General features: G+C 54.8%; 1 protein-coding gene across 2 annotated transcripts; it reads right to left on the bottom strand.

The window, feature by feature from the left end:
- Positions 1-13942: 13942 nt before the first annotated feature.
- Dlk1 (delta like non-canonical Notch ligand 1) lies at positions 13943-21328 on the bottom strand. 2 transcript variants are annotated; one of them, XM_047540593.1, is made up of 6 exons: positions 21099-21328; positions 19786-19849; positions 19216-19346; positions 16627-16768; positions 14650-14929; positions 13943-14430 (listed from the first exon to the last, which is right to left on the bottom strand). In XM_047540593.1, exons 1-6 carry the CDS (start codon positions 21163-21165, stop codon positions 14182-14184), a joined length of 933 nt encoding a protein of 310 aa, XP_047396549.1. In that variant the 5' UTR covers positions 21166-21328; the 3' UTR covers positions 13943-14181. The 2 variants fall into 2 exon arrangements, with proteins under 2 accessions (XP_047396549.1, XP_047396548.1); XM_047540592.1 differs by having other exon boundaries at positions 13943-14929.
- Between the last annotated feature and the right edge of the window lie 80 nt (positions 21329-21408).

Genomic DNA, 21408 nt, shown 5'->3' with positions numbered 1-21408 from the left:
CGTGCCAGACTTGCCCATTACATTTTTTGAAATGTGATGGGCCTTTATGTTTTAGTCTTTTATTTTTATGTGGTGCTGTGAATCGAACCCAGTGCCTCACACGTGCCAGGCAAGTGCTCTGTCACTGAGCCGCAACCCCAGCCCCTTGCCCGTTACATTTTCAAACTCAATATTGCCTGATCATTTTAGTTCCTTCCTCTCAAGGGACCAGTAGACAAGGAAAGGAGCCCCATTCTGTGATCAGGAAGAGACAGGGTTTCTGTTAAACGATGGAGAGAAGAAGGAGCATATCTGTCACCCCAGTTATTTTCTGGGCACTTCTTAGTACGCCTTTGTCCACTTCGATGTCTCAACCTTGACCTGAGCAGTACTTAGTGACCAACGTTCCAAGACCTCTCAGACGAGGGTCTGGGCCGCCCACCCTCCAAGCCACCGAGACCGTGAACATCCTACCTCAGTGAGAACCGCGTAGCACAGGCGGCAGAGGTGGGAGGCGTTCAGTGACAATGTGATCTCAAGATCAGCGGGGCCCCAGGGCTCATCCCACTAGCCTCTCTCCTGTGAGCTTGCCCCAGGAAAGGCCGTCCTCAGGGCACTGGAGAGGTTGCTTTCGGGAGTTGAGACAGGAAGCTCGTGCGCACCGGCGGCGCCGGGGCCTGTGGTTTTCCCTGTGCCCTGCCCAGCTGCCCTCTCTCTCCCTGGCCTTGCCCTTACGCCATGCCTTTGGCTGAAGAGACCCTCCCTGCCCAACCAAAGCCCCTTTCAGTGACTGGCCACGATGGTGGCCCAAAGGCCTGACTCCCTTGCCCAGGGCCAGGGACAGCTCTGCAAGGCCCGGGGGCTCTAAATCTCCACACGGGCTCATACGAGGTCTTTGAGGAACAGCAATTCCACACCCGCTCCTCCTGACGCCCCACAGAGCACTGATGTGGGGAACATCTCCCAACAAATCCCTGTAGACAAACTTCCACTCAAAGTCTCCTTCCAGGGGAATCCGACCTGCGACTTCGGTATTTCAGTCGCTTGGTGCAATCATACAAATTAAGCCTAACAATTACCACGAGCCAACCCTCCTTCTCCATTTTCCTGGCAGCGGGCAGGGAGAGGGTGGCTCCAAACAACCAGAAACGCTCCGACAGATGCTAAAGTTGAGGCCACTGTCGTGTGAGTGGATAATTAAATCCTCTCGGATAACAATGTCTAAAATGATGAAAAGTGTTGCCTGCACACAATTGTGGTCTCGGGGAGTTTGACAATGACTTCTGACCAATGTGCAGCGTTTCCGAGGCCTAAACCAGAAAGAGCCTCCGTTCCCAGTGGGTCTCAGCACGAGTGCTGGGCTCTGCTCCTGGCGGAGGAGGATGCGTTTCCTGAGGGAATGTCCACGTGTGGTGGGGGCTCATGGTCTCCTCTGACACCCCTCTCAGGCTCGGAGTGAATCACGGAGCCGTTGGGAACCCTGGCTTGGGAGTTGTCCCAGAGGATCCGGACAGCTCAGCCAGGGAGAGAGGACCAGCGAGTCCTTCCAAGACTCTGACCTTACACACAGCCGTGGGGGCTGGTCAGCAGTCCGCAAGCCTGCTCTCTCCTGTCTCAGTCAGAGCTTGAGGAAGCCTGGCAGGGAGGGGGAAAGGAAGATGAAGGTGACGGGGAGAGCCAGGGCAAGCCAGGACCGCTCAAGGACAGGCAGACCTCGCTCCGTTCTCGGTGCTGCTAAGTTCCTGGGTGAGCTGAACGCAGGTGCCCGGCCCAGGTGTCTGTGCAGGTAGAGGTGGACTATGGGCAGCGTGACCTCAGGCCATGGAGGCAGGCCGCTGGCCAGTGACCACAGGGAGCCACTGGCCCAGCCCAGGATCCTCACAGCCGCCCACTGTAACAGACAGATGCAGGGAGGCAGAGCCTGGGAGATCCTGGGTAGCCATTCAGCAGAGCAAGACAACGGGTTCCCAGTCTACCAAGTCCCCCTCTGGTGACGGCGCCCCCAGCTCCTTCAGCCACACCCACCCTCCAAACCACGAAAAATCTTCTCGAAGCCGAGCTTCTGCGGATCACCCCATCTTCCCACCGCACATTTCACAACCGTCCCCCACACGGTCAGAAACCCACGGACCCTTTCCCAGAAGAGCCTGTCATTCAAACACCAAGACGGAAAGTCCACTGCACTGTCAGCGCTCAAGCTGCAGAGATGACAGAGAGTCGAGAGAAGGGAAGAAGACAAAGACGCGACACAGACATAGTCAAGATCCGGAGGAAGGACACAGAGCTGCTGCGGCAACGGTTCTGCCACTGGTCGCAGGGTGGGCGCGGCTGTCTGCAGCCCCCCAGCTCCGCCTGCCGCCTTTGCCTGGAGCCAGTTTTCCAGCCACGCGCGGTCCTGGGTTTGCAGAATGGCCCAAGCGGTCATGCCTGAAGAGTTTCAGCCATCACAGGCTCTATCTAAATTGGATTTTTAAAGTTCTTCTTTGATCTCTTTCTATATTTTATTTATCTTTGGTGCTAGGGATGGAACCTGGGGTGCTCTATCGCTGAGCTACCTCCTTAGCCCTTTCCATTTTTTATTTTGAGACAGGGTCTTGCTAAATTGCTGAGGCAGACCTGGAACTTGTGATCCTCCTACCTCAGCTTCCTGAGTCGCTGGGATTACAGGCATGCGCCACCACCCCTTCCAGTTATATTATTTTTAATTGACAAAAGAAAATATCATTGCTTTTAGTCCCGGGACGAGAGAGCGCTAAGAAGCACTGAGTCACCTCCTGGCCTCCCGTATATCCCTCCCAATCCCACAGACCTAAGCAACTTCGTCTCCCAGCAGCAGGACAAATGGGGACAACCCCATTCAGTAGAGCCACCCCCATCTTTGCTGGCTGATTCAGTGGCACGGGGAGCTCAGAGTGGCAGGAGAGGACCCTAACACGTGGCTCAAAGAGATGTGGACGTAGCAGCCGTGGGCCCATGGGTGCGCATTTTGGCAGAAGCACTGAAAGTAGGAAGGCAAACTCCTCGCCAGAGTAAATCTCTCTTCCAGGAAGAGCAGAGTGCTGCCCTTTCCCCTAGGAAGTGCTCACATAAGATCACTTTGCCTCCAGGTGACGGGCTGAGCCCCAGGAAGTGCCACCACATGGGACTCGGGTGTCATTCTCCTGGCTCTCTGGGCACTCAGTAGTGCTTGTTGAGAAGTCACTTCCCAACTATTCTCAAGCAGAATGTAGTCAGTTATCCACAAAAGATGGCAGGAGCTCACTCCAAAAATGCTCCTGGTCTGTACTGCAATTCACCTTCTGGGGGCTGCCGAAAGCCCTCATAAGATCCCCGTCTGCCACCGACATTTCAAACGCCACTGGATCTGCTGGATCGTATGGCCAAATGGCACAGCGCCCTGCTCTGCAGCCTGGACCTGCCGACTGCACAGCTTCTCTCGTTCCGAGTCCCTCTCCACACTGGCCGATGCTCAGGTCACTAGGTGAATGGATCAGAGTAACAGGCCCAGATGAGGAATAGGTGGCCTCCAAAATCCAAAGAGGTTCAGGAGAAGTTGTGTCTCCTTCATAGGGATAGAAGTCCCAGATGAAGCCATTTGGCCTGCATTCCCCCAAAATAGCAGATCCCTAGAATTTTCACTGAGCTGGAAGGTCCCTGAAATCTTGCAGCATTTACTTCTCACTCTCTGGCATGCCCGTGTCTTAACATCCTGCTCGCCAGGTGCAATCAGCGGAATGGCTTCAATGCAATGAACCAGCAGGGTGCCCCGGGAAAGAGAAAGACCATCAAAGTCCTGGGGAGCAGATTATGACACAGTGCTGGAGGGATGATAGCCCCAGGGGAAGGCAGCCAGGATGTGTGGCTGGCTCTGCCAACAGTACAGTCTGGAAGCAAACTTCCTTTCATGGTCTTCACTAACAGGTCTAGGGAAACCAGTGGAGCATGGGTGCTGTGCTGGCGCGCGCCAGCAGACGGACCGCGTCTGGACCAGGAAGCTCACACTCGCGTCGGTACAGTCCTGGGGGAACCCAGGGGCTCGCCTCGGAGCTGCACGCCAGCCCTTCTGCGTCTTGAGACAGGGTCTCTCCACCTTCCCAGCCTGGCCTCAGGCTTGCACTCCACCCGCCTCCGCCGTGCGGCTGCAGGAAAGGCAACGCGGAATCGACGTCTGATTAGATTCTTAGCAGCTTGTCCTCTTTCTCCGAAGACCCCTCTGTTTCCTCCTCAGGCCAGAGTCGGATGCAGATAGCACAGGAATCACCTCTCTCAAGACCTCGATGGTGGCACTGTCTTAGTTTATGTGCTGTTGCTGCTACGAAATACCTGAGGCTGGGTGACTTATGAAAAAGAGAGAGAGAGAGATTTGCTGGGCAGGGTGGTACACACTGGTAATCCCAGAAACTTGAGAGACTGAGGCAGGAGGATGGCAAATTCAAGGCCAGCCTGGGCAACTTAGTGAGACCTTGTCTCAAAATAAAAAATAAAAAGGGCTCCTGGGATGCAGCTCAGTGGTAGAGCACCTCTAGGCCCAATCCCCAGAACCAACACCAAAAAAAAAAAAAGTTTATTTAGCAGGTCATTTTGGAGCCTGGAAGTCCAAGATCTGGCAGCCCCACTGGCCTGGCCTCTGGTCAGGGTCTTCTGGACACATTACAACCTGGGGGGTGGCGTCACGGTGGGACCTTGTGTGAGAGAGACTATTGAAGTTCCCACCACCTGGACATCTCCACGCTGGGGTCCAGGCTTCCAGCACATGAGCCTCTGGAGGACAAAGTGATTCAAACACCAGGGTCTCTAATCTGTCGTCCTTCCAGGAATACAGTGTTGCTTGGGGAGCACTGTCTCCATAGACAGAGGCAATTCTAGGAGCTTCCGTTTGGCCTTTCCCACCATAACAGCCCCAACTCCCGGGGACAGTGAGTCAATGTGCGCTGAGTGTCTCTTCCGGTTGTGAATTGGAGTCAGGACATAGACACAGGTACACTCGGGAGCCTCGGACCCACTCTGAGATGGAGCTGAACAAGACGCTTCGATACTGGACTTCCAAAGCCCCTGCTCTGCCTAGTGAACCACAGTGGTGCTTTGGAATTAGTGTCAAGTCAGAGCCAGCGTCCAATGATCACCGGAAGGTTGACCATGAAAACAAAGCACTAGATGCAGGACCATCACGTAAACAAGAACAGCAGGTGCTGTTGTGAGGGACACCAACGGCAGCCACGCCTCTTGACCCACCTCCACCCTCAATTTGGCAAAGTGGTGTCTTGACTCCACCAGGCACCTGCCCATGGGTGGGGGTGAGGGTGGGCGAGGCGTGGTGGGTCATTCCACAGGGGTGAGGGGCAAAACAGGAGGTAAGCACAGAGGGTCCACCCAGAAATGACCCAGAATAAGCTGCAGGATTTTTACTGATGACCTGCATAAGTGACACAGCCGGAGGGCATCCTCGGCGGGCACTCTGGGGAAGTGCCGCTGCTGACACTAAGAATGTTGGGAGTAAATTGTTCTTAAGACCCAGAAGGCAGCAGCAGTTAGTGGCGAGCAAATCGACGTGGACATTTGGAGATCTGCACGTGGGGCTCGGCCTCCCCTCCAGCCGGTGGCCTTGGACACGTTTCCACTCCGGAGCCTCAAGTTCACCATCTGTATGCTGGAGACACTCCTCTCCACCTCAGGTTTACTGAGCAAAGGACACAAGACCCTGCCCTTGAGTCGGGTGCACGGGGCCTGACGGCGGTGCCTAGGTACCTATCGGTCCCAGCCCTGCCCTGTCCCTCTGCACCGGCCGTCCCACCCTGGGCATTATCCACATTTGGGACCAAGTGGTTCTTTGTTGGGGGCTGTCCTGTGCCCACAGGCTGGCAGCATGCCAGCTGCTCCCCCTGAGCTGCCAGCTTTGGCAAACTAGTATGGCAGCAGACGTGGCCCAGCCTCCTGGGGGCTGGGTCACCTGCAGTCTCCACCTTAGGACAGTCCTTTGCTGCCTGCTTCCTCGTTTGGAGGTGGTAGGCGAGGCTGGGGGAGCGGGATTCCTTCAGAAGTGCCACTCACACAGTGGCTCCTTCAGTCCCCTATTCGGACAACCGGCTCTGGGCGAGAGTCAGACGCAGGCTTTGGTTTCCACGTTCGATGGGACAAGTGGCCCCTGGGACCTTTCCTCATGCTGCCCATTGCATTTCCTCAGAGTCACAGTGCTGGCTGATCGATGTAAACAGACGGCATCACACAAAGGGATTAATGAGGGGCTGTTTAGAAACTTCATGATACCGACTCCCTGTGGGGGGTCCTGGGGATGGAACCCAGGGGCACTCTCCCCTGCAGCCATATCCCCAACCTTCTTATTTCTGATTTTGACACAGGGTCTTGCTAATTCACCAAGGCTGCTTTGAACTTGCCATCCTCCTGCCTCAACCTCACAAGTCACTGGGATTGCAGGTACCGTAGTATCAAGTAATATTGAGTTTTAATTACTCAGATCATTATTTTTTTATTTGTTCTAATTAGTTATGCATGACAGCAGAATGCATTTTGACACATCATACTTAACCGGAGTGTAACTTCTCATTCTTCTGGTCGTACATGACGTAGAATTGCACTGGTCATGTAATCACACATGCACACAGGGAAATGAGGTCCAGTTCATTCCACTGTCCTGACCACCCCCTTAGACCTCCCCTCCTTTCACTTCCCCCTTTCTAATCCAAAGTACCTCTATTCTTCCCTAGCCACCCCCCTTATTGTGAATTAGCAACCACATATCAGAGAAAACATTTGGCCTTTGGTTTTGGGGGATTGGCTTATTGTGCTTAGCAGGGTATTCTCCAGTTCCATCCATTTACCAGCAAATGCCATAATTTCACTCTTCTTTAAGGCTGAGTAATATTCCATTGTATATATGTACCACAATTTCTTTATCCATTCATCCATTGAAGGGCACCTAGGTTAGTTCCATAGTTTAGCTATTGTGAACTAAACTGCTATAAATACTGATGTGGTTGAGTCACTATAGTATGCTGGTTTCAAGTCCTTTGGCTATCACTCTAGGAGTAGGATGACTGAGTCAAATGGTGGTTCCATTCCAAATTTTCTGAGGAATCTCCATACTGTTTTCCAAAGAGGTGGCACCAATTTGCTGTCCCACCAGCAATGTATGAGTGGACCTTTTACCCCACATCCTCACCAATATTTATTGTTGCTTGTATTCTTGATAAATGCCATTCTTCTTTTTTTATTGATATATATTTTTAGTTGTTGAGGAACCTTTGTTTTATTTATTTATTTGCAGTGCTGAGAATAGAACCCAGTGCCTCACACATGCTGGGCAAGTACTCTACCACTGAGCCACAACCCCAGCCCCCGATAATTGTCATTCTGACTGGAGCGAGATGGAACCTCAGTGAGGTTTTGATTTGCATTTCTCTAACTGCTAGAGATGTTGAAAATTTTTTCATAATTTGTCGTCCAGTTGTATTTCTCCTGTGAAGTGTCTGTTCAGTTCCTTAACCCATTTATTGATTGGGTATTTGATAAATCATTATATTTTTAATGGGTTGTTAGTGGCATGTAGGTTTCTGGATATGTGGGATATATGTCTATCTCACTGACTTCTCATGGTATCTCTTATTTATTTGTTTATTGGTGCTGGGGATTGAACTCAGAGGCACTTTACCACTGAGCCACATCCCCAGCCTTTTTATTTTTATTTTTTTACTTTGAGTCAGGGTTGCTTAGGGCCTCACTAAGTTGCTGAGGCTGACCTTGAACTTTCTCTCCTCCTGCCTCAGCCTCCCAAGTCACTGGATTATAGGTGTGTGCCACCACGCCCAGCTCATGTTAGTTCTTCCAGTTGTTCTCTTGAGGTTTTTTGGCAGACAAGGATAATAATCATCTAACTTCCTTTCCAATCATCACGTCTCCCGTTTGCTTTTTCTTGTCTTCTCACATTGGCTACAAGTGCTAGAACAAGAGTAATACAAACTGCTTTCATGTCCACTCTTTTGGAGATGAGGAAGCAGATATGAAGATTTTAGATAGCCCCAGTGACAGAGCCAAAATGCAAAGTTAGGTGTCTCTGACTTTAAAGCCAGTGCCCTTACTGCTATATAACTGCTAATAATTAGTTTGAAACAGAAGATCTTATGATATTGAGGAAACAAGCACTTTCACCTAGTTTTCTAAGACTATTTTGGTATGGAGGGTTGAACCCAGGGGTGTGTCACTACTGAACTACCTGAGATTTTTTTAATCTCAAGATATGGTTTTGCTAAATTGCCCAGACTGGCCTTGAATGTGTGAGTCTCTGGGATTACAGGCATGGGCTACTGCACCAGGTAGGACTTCTTTCAAAATTAGGAATGCATTTTATCAAATTCCCTCGGGCATCCATTGAATTGGCATTACACGTTTTTTCTTTTCCTTTCTTTTCTTTTTTTTAATTTTTTTTTTTTTTTTTTTTTTTTTTTTTTTTGGTACCGGGGATTGATTTCAGGGGCACTCAACCACTGAACCACACCCCCTGCCCTATTTTGTAATTTATTTAGAGACAGGGTCTCACTGAGTTGCTGAGCGCCTCACGGTTGCTGAGGCTGGCTTTGAACTGGGGATCCTCCTGCCTCAGCCTTCCTAGCTGCTGGGATTACAAGCATGCACCACTGGGCTGGCCTGTGTTTTCTCTTGACCTGTTTTGGGGTTGCAACCTGGCCACTGTGTTTGCATGTTTATCATGGCCGTGGTGCAGCACTGTTGCACCACAGGTTGCGTGAGTGACTGCCCTGAATTAGCTAGGATTTTCACTCCCCCTCCCTACCTAAGGCTTGGGTTAGACTTCCTGCTTGTGAACAGGAGACATGGGTTTAATTAACAAGGTTCTTGCATAAGTGATATCAAGCCCAAGATGTTCTTCAGTAGCATGAGGGAGTCACTAAAGACATTATCCGTAAGGTCTTAACAGGTCCCCCAGATTCAGCAGCCCCTGAGTTACGGAACTGGGCTCCTGCTTTAAGTCAACTGGCAACCTACTCCGTGTTAGGGGCCTGAACTGGTTCCTGACCACAGGTGCCATCCTGTGGAGCCCATTTTGCTCTTTTATTCCCTGTCCCAGATGCATCCCTCTTCCACCTGCTTTCTGGAATCTTCTGTCCACCTGCCCAGGTGCTACTCAGTATCCCTTTTCCATTCCTCTACTTGAAGTTCCCTGGATGTGAACTTTCAGTGACTATTCCAAACACCTGAGATAATCAACTTGCAAAGAGAAAATGTTTATTTTAGCTCACAGTTTTGGAGATTTCAGTCCATGATTAGTTAGTCCCATTGCTTTGGGCCTGTGATGGTCCATTTTGGAAGGATCATGTGGCAGAGTGAGAAAGAGGAAGAGGAAAAAACTGGGTCCCATAATTCCCTTCAGGGGCACGCCCCCAATGACCCAGCACCTCCCAGTCAGCACCAAGCTGGGGACCAAGCCTGTAACACACGGGCCTTTGAGAGACACTTGAGATCCAAGCTATTGCACTGGGGACCTTCCACAGCTACTTCCCAAGCTGTGGGCGCAGTGCAAAGCCCCACAGCAACACTCCCTCCTGACCCAAGCCCGCCCTGTGCCTCTGGGCCTTCCCATCCTTGACCTCAGAGGCCACGACAACAGACAACATTCTTCTTGGTTTCTTTTCCCAGATTCCCCAGGTCCCCAGCATGATTCCAGTTTGTCTCACTGACTAGGTGACCCACCTTCACTGACGTCTTCCCCTAGAGGAAGTTCCAGAGTTCCCGGCTACCAATGGATGCACGAGCAATCGGTTAAACATAGGTGCTTACTTGACACTGCCTTACTGAAACCCAGCTGTTTCCAGTGTGTTGTTACTTTATTGCAAATTTTTGTTCCTTTGCTCTGGGGTGAGGACTGTGACTGGCTTTAGCACGGGGGTCCTCCTGGCCTTGCCCCTGCCTTGGAAGATTGTTCTTTGTCTTTGCTCAGGATCAGTCTCCCTCACCTGGGCGTTCCTTCCAAGAGTTGGAGGTTGTGGATGAGGTGTAGACCCTGTCCACAGGCAACTTCCCCCAGATTCTGACTCTGCTCCTGTAGGCTGCATCAAGGATTCTGGGTATGAATATTTTCCTAGAAAACGGATTCCTTGCATAGAGTTGCCACATTTGTTAACTGAACATTGTCACATGGCTTTCTTACAGGGTTAGAACTGCGTCCATCTCTGGGTTCCTGCCCCTCTTGTCCCACCCTGTCCCCCTGACATTTTCTGCTGCATTGGGCTGAGCTGGGTGTGGCTGGGGCATGAGGACCACAGAGGCTCGGAGGGAAGAGGGCATGCACCCCAGCAGTGGGGGCTGAGGTTGGAAGGAGATGGGGAGCAGACAACCGCGAAGGAGAGTCCCAGGAATGCAGGGCCCAGGTTTGGGCAGCTAGGTGGGTGGTGGCAGCAACCTGACCAGGAGAGTCTAGAGAAGAGGGTTAGGACATGGGAGGAGGGCAGATAGAACCCCAGACCAAGGGCCACCTTCTGGGCCAGAAGAGGCTAGACTGAGTCTCTTTGGTCCCTAGGAGTTGGCTGTCCCCTTCAGGTGGGGCACCCTGCAGAAACTCAAAGGGGTGGACTTCCTGAGTTGGGTATAGAGGCTCATCCTGGGATTGGAGGACAGGCAGGGCCCCACCCCCAACTGCACAGGGCCCCCAGTAGGAAAATGAATGGGACCCACATCTTGTCATATAAATGTTTAAAAGGCCCAAATCCCACAAAGAATATAATGGACAGTGTTCTCTCATCTTGGCCTTCCACCCTGGACTACGGGGAGTCCCCAGTTCTGGGCCAAACCTGGTGTGTGGGGAGAGCTGGCCTGGGCGGCTGCTATGCAGAGACCCCAGTGCTCTTGTGTAGCTCCGTGAAGGCCCACCCCTCACCCTCATGTCCCAGCTTCACCCTCGCCCCCCACGGACTATCATGCTTAGGCAGACACGTGAGGACGAGGCCCCTGCAGGACCCGGGAATGTCAGGACCCTCCCGCAGGAAATTCCCGATTCCGAGTACCCAGAGGAGCCTGGAAGGGGTGATGAGGCCCAGGGCCCATGAGCCCACCCGCGGCCCTGCAGCCTCCTGCTTCCGGAAGGGCTGGAGTTGGGCCAAGCCAAGACCCTTGCCATTCTGATTGGGGCCAAAGGCCACCACTGGAAGGGGACGATCGTAGCTGGCGCACAATAAATCAGAGAAACAGATTCAGTTTAGCCCTTGTTGTTTATTTTTCAATAAACAAGGTTTTTTTGCATGTCTGGACTGGTTGTTAAACGGAAAAGCTAAAAAGAGCGTCATTGACATTTCTTTAGCATTTTGGTGTCAGAATTCTCCTCCTCCTCCTCTCTCAATTTGGGACCGAATTAGTGAGCATGTCTCTGACAGCTGTCTCTGAGCTTCTCCGTTTATTTCGTAAACTACACACTACACCAAGCACACACGAGGTGTGGGTGGGCAGCCAGGGATCCCAACACTCTCAGCAGAGCTGGCGGACGCAGAGCATGGAATGGACCACTCCTGCGCGCCGTGAGACCAGGGCGAGGCTGCTGACGCTGCTCCAGCTGTGCGGGGTGCGTGTGGGTGGCGCCTGGAATTTGGGTGGGGTGGCCTCATTAAGTGCTGGTAATAGGTGGTTTGTCACGTGGGGAGGTGGTGGTGGCACTCTGAGGGAGGGTCTGCTCAGGACTCTCCACTCCCACGGGATTTACCTGCACTGCACGGGGCTTCCTGCGGACACCTACATCCGCTCCCCACCTGTGTCCCCCTGAGCTTGCATGTCCTGCAGCCCCCGCACCCTGCCTCGCAGGCAGCAGGTGCTTGGAGGTGCTCCCCGGTGGGATGAATGGCAGATGATGAGTGGGTGGGTGAGAACCGTCGGGGACAATAGCCGGGCCCCTCCGTCCTTTCAGGGGATGCGGCTATTCTCCAGAGCACGGAGATCGCAAAGAAAAAAATGGAGTGGAGAACTCGAATGTGTTGTCCAATCTTAGAATTTCGCATTGGGGAAACTGAGGAACAGAACTGTTAGCAGACTCGGTCAAGGTCTCATGCTGAGAGAGGCCAGGCGGCGTACCAGCCGCCGCCCGGCACATGCCAACAATTCTTTTTTTTTGTCTTTTTTAAATTTTTATTTCATAAACCGAACTCAAAGTGAGATGTGATGATGATGTGGATGACACGGTGAGCGAAGAGGGCCTGGGAGGAGGGGGGCAGGGACCCGGCCGTGGGGGCGTGGCCACCAGGACGGGCGGGGCTTGTGGGGGAGGGCAGGGCAGTGGGTGGGGCGAGGGACCTGGAGGGGGCGGGGCTTGGCAGGGGGTCAGTGTGGGGATGGGGCAGGGCTGGAGCTGGGCAGCAGGGCACCCTGTGGGACCAAGTCAGGGAAGGCTGGGGCAAATGGAGGGGGCTTTCAGGTGAGGCTGGGAGGGGCCCCATGGGGGGCTGGACGGACGTGGTGGGCAGGAGGGGCTCGACAGGGTGCCCGTGGCCCGGACGGGGTGATCTGGGTGACTGATGACTTGACGTGAGTATGAAGAATTCTTTGGAGATGCTGTCGGGCTTTGAATTGAGATGACATGACCCTGGGTCGGTGACGGGGAGTCAATGAGGTGGTTTGTCAATGAGGTGGATGACGTATGACGGTGGCGCATGTGACCATGGGTGGGTGACGGAAGTGTGTGTGACTGTGATCGGATGACGGTTGATGATGAGGGCGGCAAGGACTTGGAAGTAAGCACTTGGAGCTAGGTAAACACGCAGGTCGTACTTAATAAAGCTACAAGTATAGATTTCTACCCAAATAATCTAAGAAGCAAAATATCCCTAACAGGTACCCAGGGGCTGTGTCACTGCCCAGTCCCAAGCGGGGCTGGGAAGCCACACAGAACCCTGTCCCATTCCCCTCTATTTTTTGCAAAAAAGATAGATGCTCTTTTAAAAAAAAAAAAAAAAAAAAAGTCAAATTCAGAAGCTGGCTAGGTCTTAGGATCTTAGGATCAGCAACACAAATGTAAATCCATGGCCAGGTCTCGTGCCACTTCTGCCACAGAACAAGAAAGCGCCCACAACGATTTCCACTAACTCTGTGAAAACCTTGGTGAGGGCTGTGCTGCTGCTCAGACTTTGCCAGGGGCACTTGCGGTTCAAGGTGCATGTGAGTCGAGGGGGGGTCTAGTCTACAGGTCTCCAGGGGAGGGGCAGGAGGTGTGGGCCTTGGGCTGGGGGGGGCTGGCTGCCTCAGTGGCAGCTCCTGATGGCACTGGCATGTTAAGACTCAAAGGGGCCAATTGTTCCCAAGTGGGAAGTGAGCCAGGAGGCCCCCCCACTTTGAGAAATACAGTCAGGATCAACTTCAACATCAAGTGTGCATCCAGGATAGGCCAAAACCTTTCGGATCTCAGGATGAGACTTAGTCTTCATCAGATCCTGTTCTCAGGGTCAGGACACGTTTCAGTACACATCCTTCGTTCCTAATTCTGAGTTTTAGAGTCAGAGAGGACCTTGATGGTGGGTGCTGCCACCCCTCCGGGGAGGGGGGCCAAAAGGGTGGACCTGGAATTGGGACAGGGACTCGCCAAGGATCACACAGCGAGTTAGTGGCAGGGCTGGGACAGGGTCCCGACCCCCCAGCAGCCAATCCAGGGCTCTCTCTGCCTGACACACAGCCGCTGCACTTTGTGGAATCTTAAATCAATCAGAAAGATCGAAGGGGTGCGTGCAGAACCGGAGGTGCGTGCGAGTCGGAGGTGGCATGTGAGAATTAACGAACGAAAGAGTTTAGCCCTTTTCACAGTGGATGGTCATGCACATCACTCGTAACGGTTTCCGCAAGGACCCTGTGGCCGAGACCCCTGGGACAGGGACGTCGGCACAGAGTCCTGGTTCTGTTACCATGTTTTTTTTTTGTCTTTTTGATATTTTAGAGTTTAGAATAACATACTTATTTCTTTTACTTGTTTAAAGATGAAATTCTTATTATTATTTGTTATCATGCATTAATAGAGAGAAAGAGGAGATAGTCTCCGTGGGCATGGCGTTTGTCACACGGCAACACAAAAGCAATACACGTAAGCATAGCGTTCACCAGATTCCACACAGAAGATAGCAAATTCCACCACAAAGATTAGCACAGACCGCATGTAGTGAGCTCTGCGGAACCCCGAGAATACAGAGGGGCTTGTGGGAACACTGCTTAGATCTCCTCGTCGCCCGCCTCCTTGCTGAAGGTGGCCATGTCGATCTTCTCGGGGAAGATGATGTTGACCGCCAGGTCCTCCCCGCTGTTGTACTGCAGCAGCAGGTTCTTCTTCTTGCGCAGCATGTGGCTGTAGCGCAGGTTGGACACCCAGGCCTCGCACTTGTTGAGGAAGACGATGCCCACGGTGCCCAGAACCACCAGGCTGGTGAGCACGCCCAGGATGGTGAAGCAGATGGCCTGACCCTCGGTGAGGAGAGGGGTACTCTTGTTGAGCTCTTTCATGGACACCTTCAGGATGCGGTGCTCGGGCTGCGGCACCGGCAGCTCGTGCACCCCGGGGGTCAGGCGGTAGGTCAGCCCGTAGCCGCTGGGCAGGTGGGTGACCTGCGGGGAGCCAGCCCCGCGCTTCTTCACGCAGGTGGGACCCGTGAACGGGGGCTTGCACAGACACTCGTAGCTCACCTGGGAGTGCTGCAGGCAGGTGCCCCCGTTCTGGCATGGGCTGCTGGCGCAGATGGTCACCGGGCGGCTGCAGGTCTTGTCGATGAAGCCGGCCGGGCAGCGGCAGCGGAAGTCGCCCCCTATGTCAGTGCAGACGCCGTCGTTCTCGCACGGGTTGGGGGTGCAGCTGTTGGCCATGATCTCGCAGAAGTTGCCTGAGAAGCCAGGGGGGCACAGGCAGGCGGCATGGGAGGCCCGGCCCTCGTCGTCCACGCAGGTACCTCCGTGCTGGCAGGGGGAACTGCAACACAACGGGACACGGTAAAGGGCCTCGGGGCTGGGCCAGCATAGGGCGGTTGGGTGCGGGAGCGGCGGGGAGGCTGGGCTCCTCTGCCCGAAGGTCCAGGACCTGACCAAGGGCAGGGGCTCCAACGCAGCAGGTGAGGAGGGAGGGAGTGCCAGCCAGGGAGGCACCTGTCCAAGGCAGGGTGCGTACCTCACCCCACCAACGATGCCAACCTGGAAGAGACCTGACCTCCCATGCCAGGGTGCCCACGTCCTCTCCCACCTCTTATTTCATCCAAGGACAGAGGGCTAGTCACTAGACAGGTGGGGAAACTGAGGCTGGGAGAGGAATCGTTAGTGACAGCCCAGGTCTGGGGCAGGCCCCTCCCTTAGCTCCGTCTCTGGGCCACTGAGGCAGAGCCAAGCAGGAGGGGCACGGCTCGCGCCCTCCCAGGCTCCCGGCCCTTGCTCTTGTCTGTGTCCCCCGCCCCACTCCCGGCCCGTATTATCATTTTCACTCCTGGTGAGGGAGCGGCCGCAGGCTATTGTGAGGGAAGCCCTTGGGGACTCTCAGAGTGGAAGAAACCCGAGGTCTGTCTGTGCCAGTGCAAGCGGGTCTGTGGCGGGCTGTTCAACAGTGGCCCATTCACCCAAGGGCAGCTTGCAACTGAAGTCCTTTGCTCAAAGCCAAGCGCACACGGGCATTTAATGTAAGTGCTTTTAAACTAGCAAACCCTTTGTCATCTGATAAATGCCAAACTCCAGGGAAGAAAGAGGCCATAAACACACGGAATCAGCATTGTGGCTGGTGGGGGGGGGGCACAGGAGCTGGGCTCTGAAGGAATCTGCGGTGGGGCAAAATATTTTAAAAGTCTTACTTTTTTTTTTTTTTTTCCTTTTCGCTAAAAGGGAGAGCAATGAAGTCCAGTTGTCACCTCCCCACCCCAGAACTCCTTTCTGAATACTGATCTTTGGAGGTCGCCTTCATATCTGTTTAAAGTTGCAGCCTCCTGGCGGGCCAGGTCAAAAGGTGCATATGGTAGGACACCCCAACCCAAGCCCAGTTACTGGCCCAGGATGGGGTTCTTTCTCTCCTTTGGATTCTTGAATTCCTCTGTCACCAGCTCCCCTGGCTTCAGCCTAAGGCCCATCCAAGGGTGAGGACTGCAGATACCCAGAGAAGGATGAGCCAGGGCTAAGCTGTCAGCAAGTGCCCCTTAACCAGAAGTCCCAGAGCTGACCCACCCTCCCTGTGTCCCCCTCCCCACCCCCTCTGTCTGGTTGTTCCCTCATTAGATATCCCAGGAAATTCAAAGGCAGAGCCCACCAGGTCCCCACACCGCCTGCTGCAATATGTTAAGTGGGTTTCACAAACAGCCTGGCCCTGCTGAACTCTGATCTCCTATTATGTTGCCTGTAGAAAATGATGCAGCTCCGAGTTTCCGTTCGCCATTCCAATCTACCGTCATTCACACACATCAGGACTTGGGAACACCAGGGGAATATGAAATCGCCTTCAGGAGTCTTTGAAAAAATTATGGAAATGACACATTCCCCGCTAAACACAGATCTAGAGCAGCCCCCCGCGGGATCCTGGGGGCACTTACTTCTTTTGTTAGGCGACAGGTCCTACAGGGTCAGGCCGAAGGGCCTGTAGGAGAAGCAGGACTCACAGGCCACATTCATCCAATCACACAGGGTGGGGGTATTTACCCGTTGATCACGCAGGGGCCGTCCTTCTCCTGGCAGTCCCTTCCCGAGAACCCGGGGGCACAGGAGCACTCATAGCCGCCGCTATCGAGGTTCACGCAGGTCCCGTTGTTGGAGCAGGGGGTGGAGGAGCAAGCCCTGACGTCTGGGGGGGTACAGAGAAAATCCCACCTCAGCTTCTGCCCAGATGCCAGTGACAGGGATCCCGACCGAGCTGCCAGACGGTTGTCTGTAGCTACCAAGTGGGGTTCACAGTAAGAGGGTGTACTGACCCCAAACCCTGATGTGAATGAACTGAGGGTGGGGTGTTGAAGGGGTTTGCTTAGAAAGTCACGGGCAGAAAGCCACAGCCCTGATGTTCAGCTCAGGACAGCTGCCCCCCTTTCTGGATGCCCCTCAAGCCTAGCCACAGGCCCACGACCTTCACTGCAGACAGTGTCCCTCCCAAACAGAGAGCCACCTGAGCCTCCCCAGTGCGTCTACACCACACATCTGGGAGAGGGGGTCCTCACATTTGGGGGACTAGTCCAGTCCAGTCCTTGAAGAAGACCACCTGCCCATCAAAGGCCCCTGTCAGAAACCAAGAAATCTGATGCAGCCCAGTGCTGCCCGCACGGCCCTGTGGTCTATTTGGGTCTAGAACTAAAAGGCTGAGTCTTTTGAAGGCAGAAAAATCAGAGCCACGGGGCGCCTCCTGTGCACACCAGTATACTCCTACCGTCTCTAACACCCCCTCTAGGCTCACTACTCAGCCCGGTCAGGGGCGCTGGCTGGTGGAGACCTCGGCTCCCAGCAGAGCTACACCCCCTACCACTGCACCTCAGTTTCCCTCCTTATAAAAGGAAGCGGTCTCTCCGGGCTGATCCCTGGGGGTTTTCTGTAATTTGAGCTGCTGCACCTGCTCCCACAGAGAGCCAGGGTGTCCAGGGACAGCAAGTGAAGGTGGGCTGGGGCCGTGGTGGTGGGGAGCTGGCTAAGGCCACATGTGCAGATGCCCCCCCTCAAAGAGACCCCCCTCCCTTGCTGAAGGGAGACCGCAATCCATCAGCAAGGAAAAACCTGAACGCCATGTTGATGGCCTCTCGGTGGGAGCCGGCCGGCGAGGAAACAGAAGGAGGATTTATCTTTCCGGGATAGCACCACGGGCAGAGTTTAGCACAGGAGCCTCCGCACAGGCTCCTAATTCTTCCCTCCTGCCTCCCCTGTCACTCGGAAGGGAATGTTGAATTCAAGCTAAAGAGCTGGTGGCCACCCCAGGAGCGACCCTGCTCCTCTCCCTGAAATGCCAAGCCTTGCGGATCAGAGCATCAGCTCTCCCAGGCCTCCAACCCCAAGCAAGGACAGATGCTGCTGCTGCCAGCAGAAGGCTGGGGGTCTCCGCCATGGCAGCAGCTGTGGGCCTGCCAGGCGAGAAGGGAGAGGGCAAGCAACTGCCCAGAGGGCTCTTCCTGCCACGAGACCCCAGACTCTCCACCCTCAACAAAGCAGATGGCCTTGCCAACCTGGGGAAAGGGGTATGCCGAGGTCCCAGGGAGGAGTGTCCTGCGTTCAGATACCAGAGAGGGTGGGCTCTAGGTTAAAAGCCTGACTCTGCCCCTAACAGTGGCTTTCCTATGGTCCTCTGAATCCCAAGACGGCTCAGAGCTGCTGCCGCCGCTGATGCTGCTCTGCTGCGGCTGCGGCGGCAGCGAGGGGCTGCGGAGCTGCTGGCCAGAGCATGAGTCAGCTGCAGATAAGCCCTGCACCATGTTGGGGGGCAGATTTGAAGGGGCAGAGACAGCGGGGGGAAGCCCCTTGGCTTCCCTGGCCCTCAGTTTCCCTTTGTGTACCAGGCACCTTTTCTAATACTGGGGAGAGAGGCCCTGGGGCAGCTGCGTAGGCTGCTGGGGGATTTTTTCGAGGACTTTTGTTCCCCTGGACTTTAGGAAGGGTTTTGCCAAATGAGAATGGGTTCAAACGAACATTTTGCAGCCTAAAAATGCAGCCACAGCCAACTCTCAATTGCTCGGGGTAATGGAGGACAAGAATGGCATAAATTAATGAACTCAACAGATAACACCAATCTGCACGCCACCCCTTCTCAGCTCTCCCAGCCCCCACCTTCCTGCCACACCAGACCTTCACTGCTGCCAGCCCGTCCCTTCCATGCAGATTCAGTTCCTGCTCTCCCCCACCCAAGCCCCACTCACCCTCCCCCCTCTGTTTGTTTGCCACTTGCGTTTTGCATTTTACAGTCTTCCCTGTGATTTTCTTGGTGTCTAAGCCCGAGATACTCCAGCCCTTCCCCATCTCTGTATTTTCATGACTTACACAGGTTGCCTGGGGTCCTTGGTTCAAGCAGCTCAGCTGTGTGTGGTGTTGTTTATTTTGTAACTTTTTATTCAACAGGCGGCTCCCCCTCACCCCATACCCAGTGCCTAGGTGAGCAAAATAAAGTCCCTACCTTTAAGGAGGTTTTGGACCCAGCAGGAAGCTGCAGAGGTCTTTAGAATAGAGGGCCCTAGGTGTGCTGGAATGGGGCACCAGGGGGAAGGGAGGCAGCCCAGGCGGAGGGGGGGGCAGGGATGAAGGTGGGCAGAGGAGAGTGCCAACCTATGTCGCAGAGTTTTCCGTCCCAGCCATCCTTGCAAATGCACTGCCAGGGTTCTTCACAGAGTCCGTTAACACAGCCGGGAGAGGTCACGCACTGGTCACACAGGGGACCCTGCCAACCAGGCTGGCACCTGTGGGAAGGATGGGGGAAGATGGGAACATATGAGGCGGGCAGGGTGGAGAGGGCACCCAGGCTGCTTTTTGTGGAACCAAGAGCCCTGGGGACAGGGAAGGCTCTGCAGAGTGCCCGGTCAGTGGGTCCCCAGGAGCAAACACCAATCACCTGAATAGAAAAACTCAGAGAATATGCAAAAGGACAGACAGAGGGGTCCTTGAGAGCTCAGGAAAGCTGCGTTTTGCCGCAGTGGCCTCACCCTGCAAGGGGCTCTTACCCTGCTCCACAGCCCCCGCCTTTTGCACCCCCTCCCTGTTTCCCCACCAGTTTTCTGCAGACGCAAGAAAGCTGACGCAGTCTCGTAGCCATGTCCCCCCTTTCTTTAGCCTGACTCCATGACTCCCCAGGTCCTTGCCCTGGCCCCCACAAGCTGCCTCTGAGGACCTACTCCATACCTGCAAACATTGTCATCCTCGCAGAATCCATTTTTAGGGTCACAGGCTGGAAAGCATTCAGCTCCTGAGGCACAAGAAAGGTTACAATTCACCCCACAGGGCCCAGCGACCAAGGCAAAGCCCATTTTCTTTCAAACAGACCACTGACTGCCCCCAAGGGAGCTGACGACCCTCTGGGGTCCCAACAGCCCAGCAAACAGTAGGAACTTCTTATCTGTGGATGGAAGAGGCTGAACCTGCTTGGAAAGAACACTCGGCCATGTTCCTAGCCGAGACACCACACAACACCCCCCAGTTCCCACAAGACAGATGCCTCTTTTCCCTCAAAGAAAACACCTAACCCAACCTCAAATCCTCTAAAAGCGGGCCTGGGGACAGGGGAGGGGGTGCTCTCCACCCTTGATCATTCAGTCAAACCCTCACTTTTGCACAGTGGGCTAACAGAGGGGGGGCAGATTTTGAAGTGCGCAGCTCTGGAAAAGCCCTGACAGGTTCACCTGGCTGCTCACAGGTGGGGCAGCTGGGTTGTTTTAAAGGTTAATCTCAGTCGAACCAGGCACCCAGGTCACACTGCCCCATCTCCCTACCCCACACTCCTCACAGAAAGGGGTCCACGCAAGCACACTGCAGAGTGGGCTGAATTTTAACACTGTTAAAAGAGATTCTGACACTTTAACGGGCACCTGCTGTATGCGTTTACTCAACCAGCAATCCAGTTTTCCAGACAGCCCCCCACACACACAAGCACTGGCGCAGAGGGGGCGGGGGGCACTGCGGGAAGGGGGCAACTCTCTCGCCGCCAGAGACAGATGGCCGCTGCAGACAGAAGTGCCGCAGCCCCTCACCTAGAGAAACGCGCCACGCCACGCAGGAGGGACTCAGACTGGGATCCTGATGGGAACCGGGGGCTGCCACGGCAAAGTCACTTCCCCAATGCCCCCCAAGACCTGCTCTCAAACGCGCACTTAGGGACACCCCCAAAGTTGCACCCCTGAGCATTTCTACAGAAGACCTCCCAGCATCGCCTCGTTTTTCCATACCTCCTCAATCCGCGCAACGACACCCCTCCGAGCACCACTTCTGCGAGGCGGGAAGGGGCTGGGGTCCCCACCTCCCCTACTCCAGGGACCCCAGGGGTGGGTTTGGCATGCGATGACGGAGGGGAGGGCGAGCAGGCACGGCGCCGCGGGGCTTAGGGTTAGGCGGGACAGGCGGGACTTGGGGAGCACCGGACGCGCGCCGGGCAGGGGCGACCAGCGGGGCATCGCAGGCTTCCCCAGAGGGGGCGCGAGCCAAGCCGCCGGGGGGCTTACCATGGGTGCTGTGGCCGATAGCCAGCAGGAGCAAGAGGACGCGCAGGAGGGCTTCGGTCGCGGTCATCGCGGGGCGGCCGGGGTCGCGGTCCTGGGAGCGGTGCGGGCGCAGGTCCGGCTCCGGGAGCTGCGCTGGGCTTCTGGTTGCGGACGCTGAAAGGGGCGCGGACGCGCAGCGAGTGGAAAGCCAGGGCTGCACCGGGCTGCGCGCTGCTCTCCGCCGCCGCCGCCGAGGAGCTGCTGCCGCCGCCGCCGCGCGCCGCCCTTTTCGTACCGCCTCCCCCCCCGCGGCCCCCGCCCCCGCCCCCGC

This window comes from Sciurus carolinensis, chromosome 2 (genome assembly GCF_902686445.1).
Source record: "Sciurus carolinensis chromosome 2, mSciCar1.2, whole genome shotgun sequence".
Lineage (NCBI taxonomy): Eukaryota > Metazoa > Chordata > Mammalia > Rodentia > Sciuridae > Sciurus > Sciurus carolinensis.
This window is presented reverse-complemented; position numbering and strand designations above follow the sequence as displayed.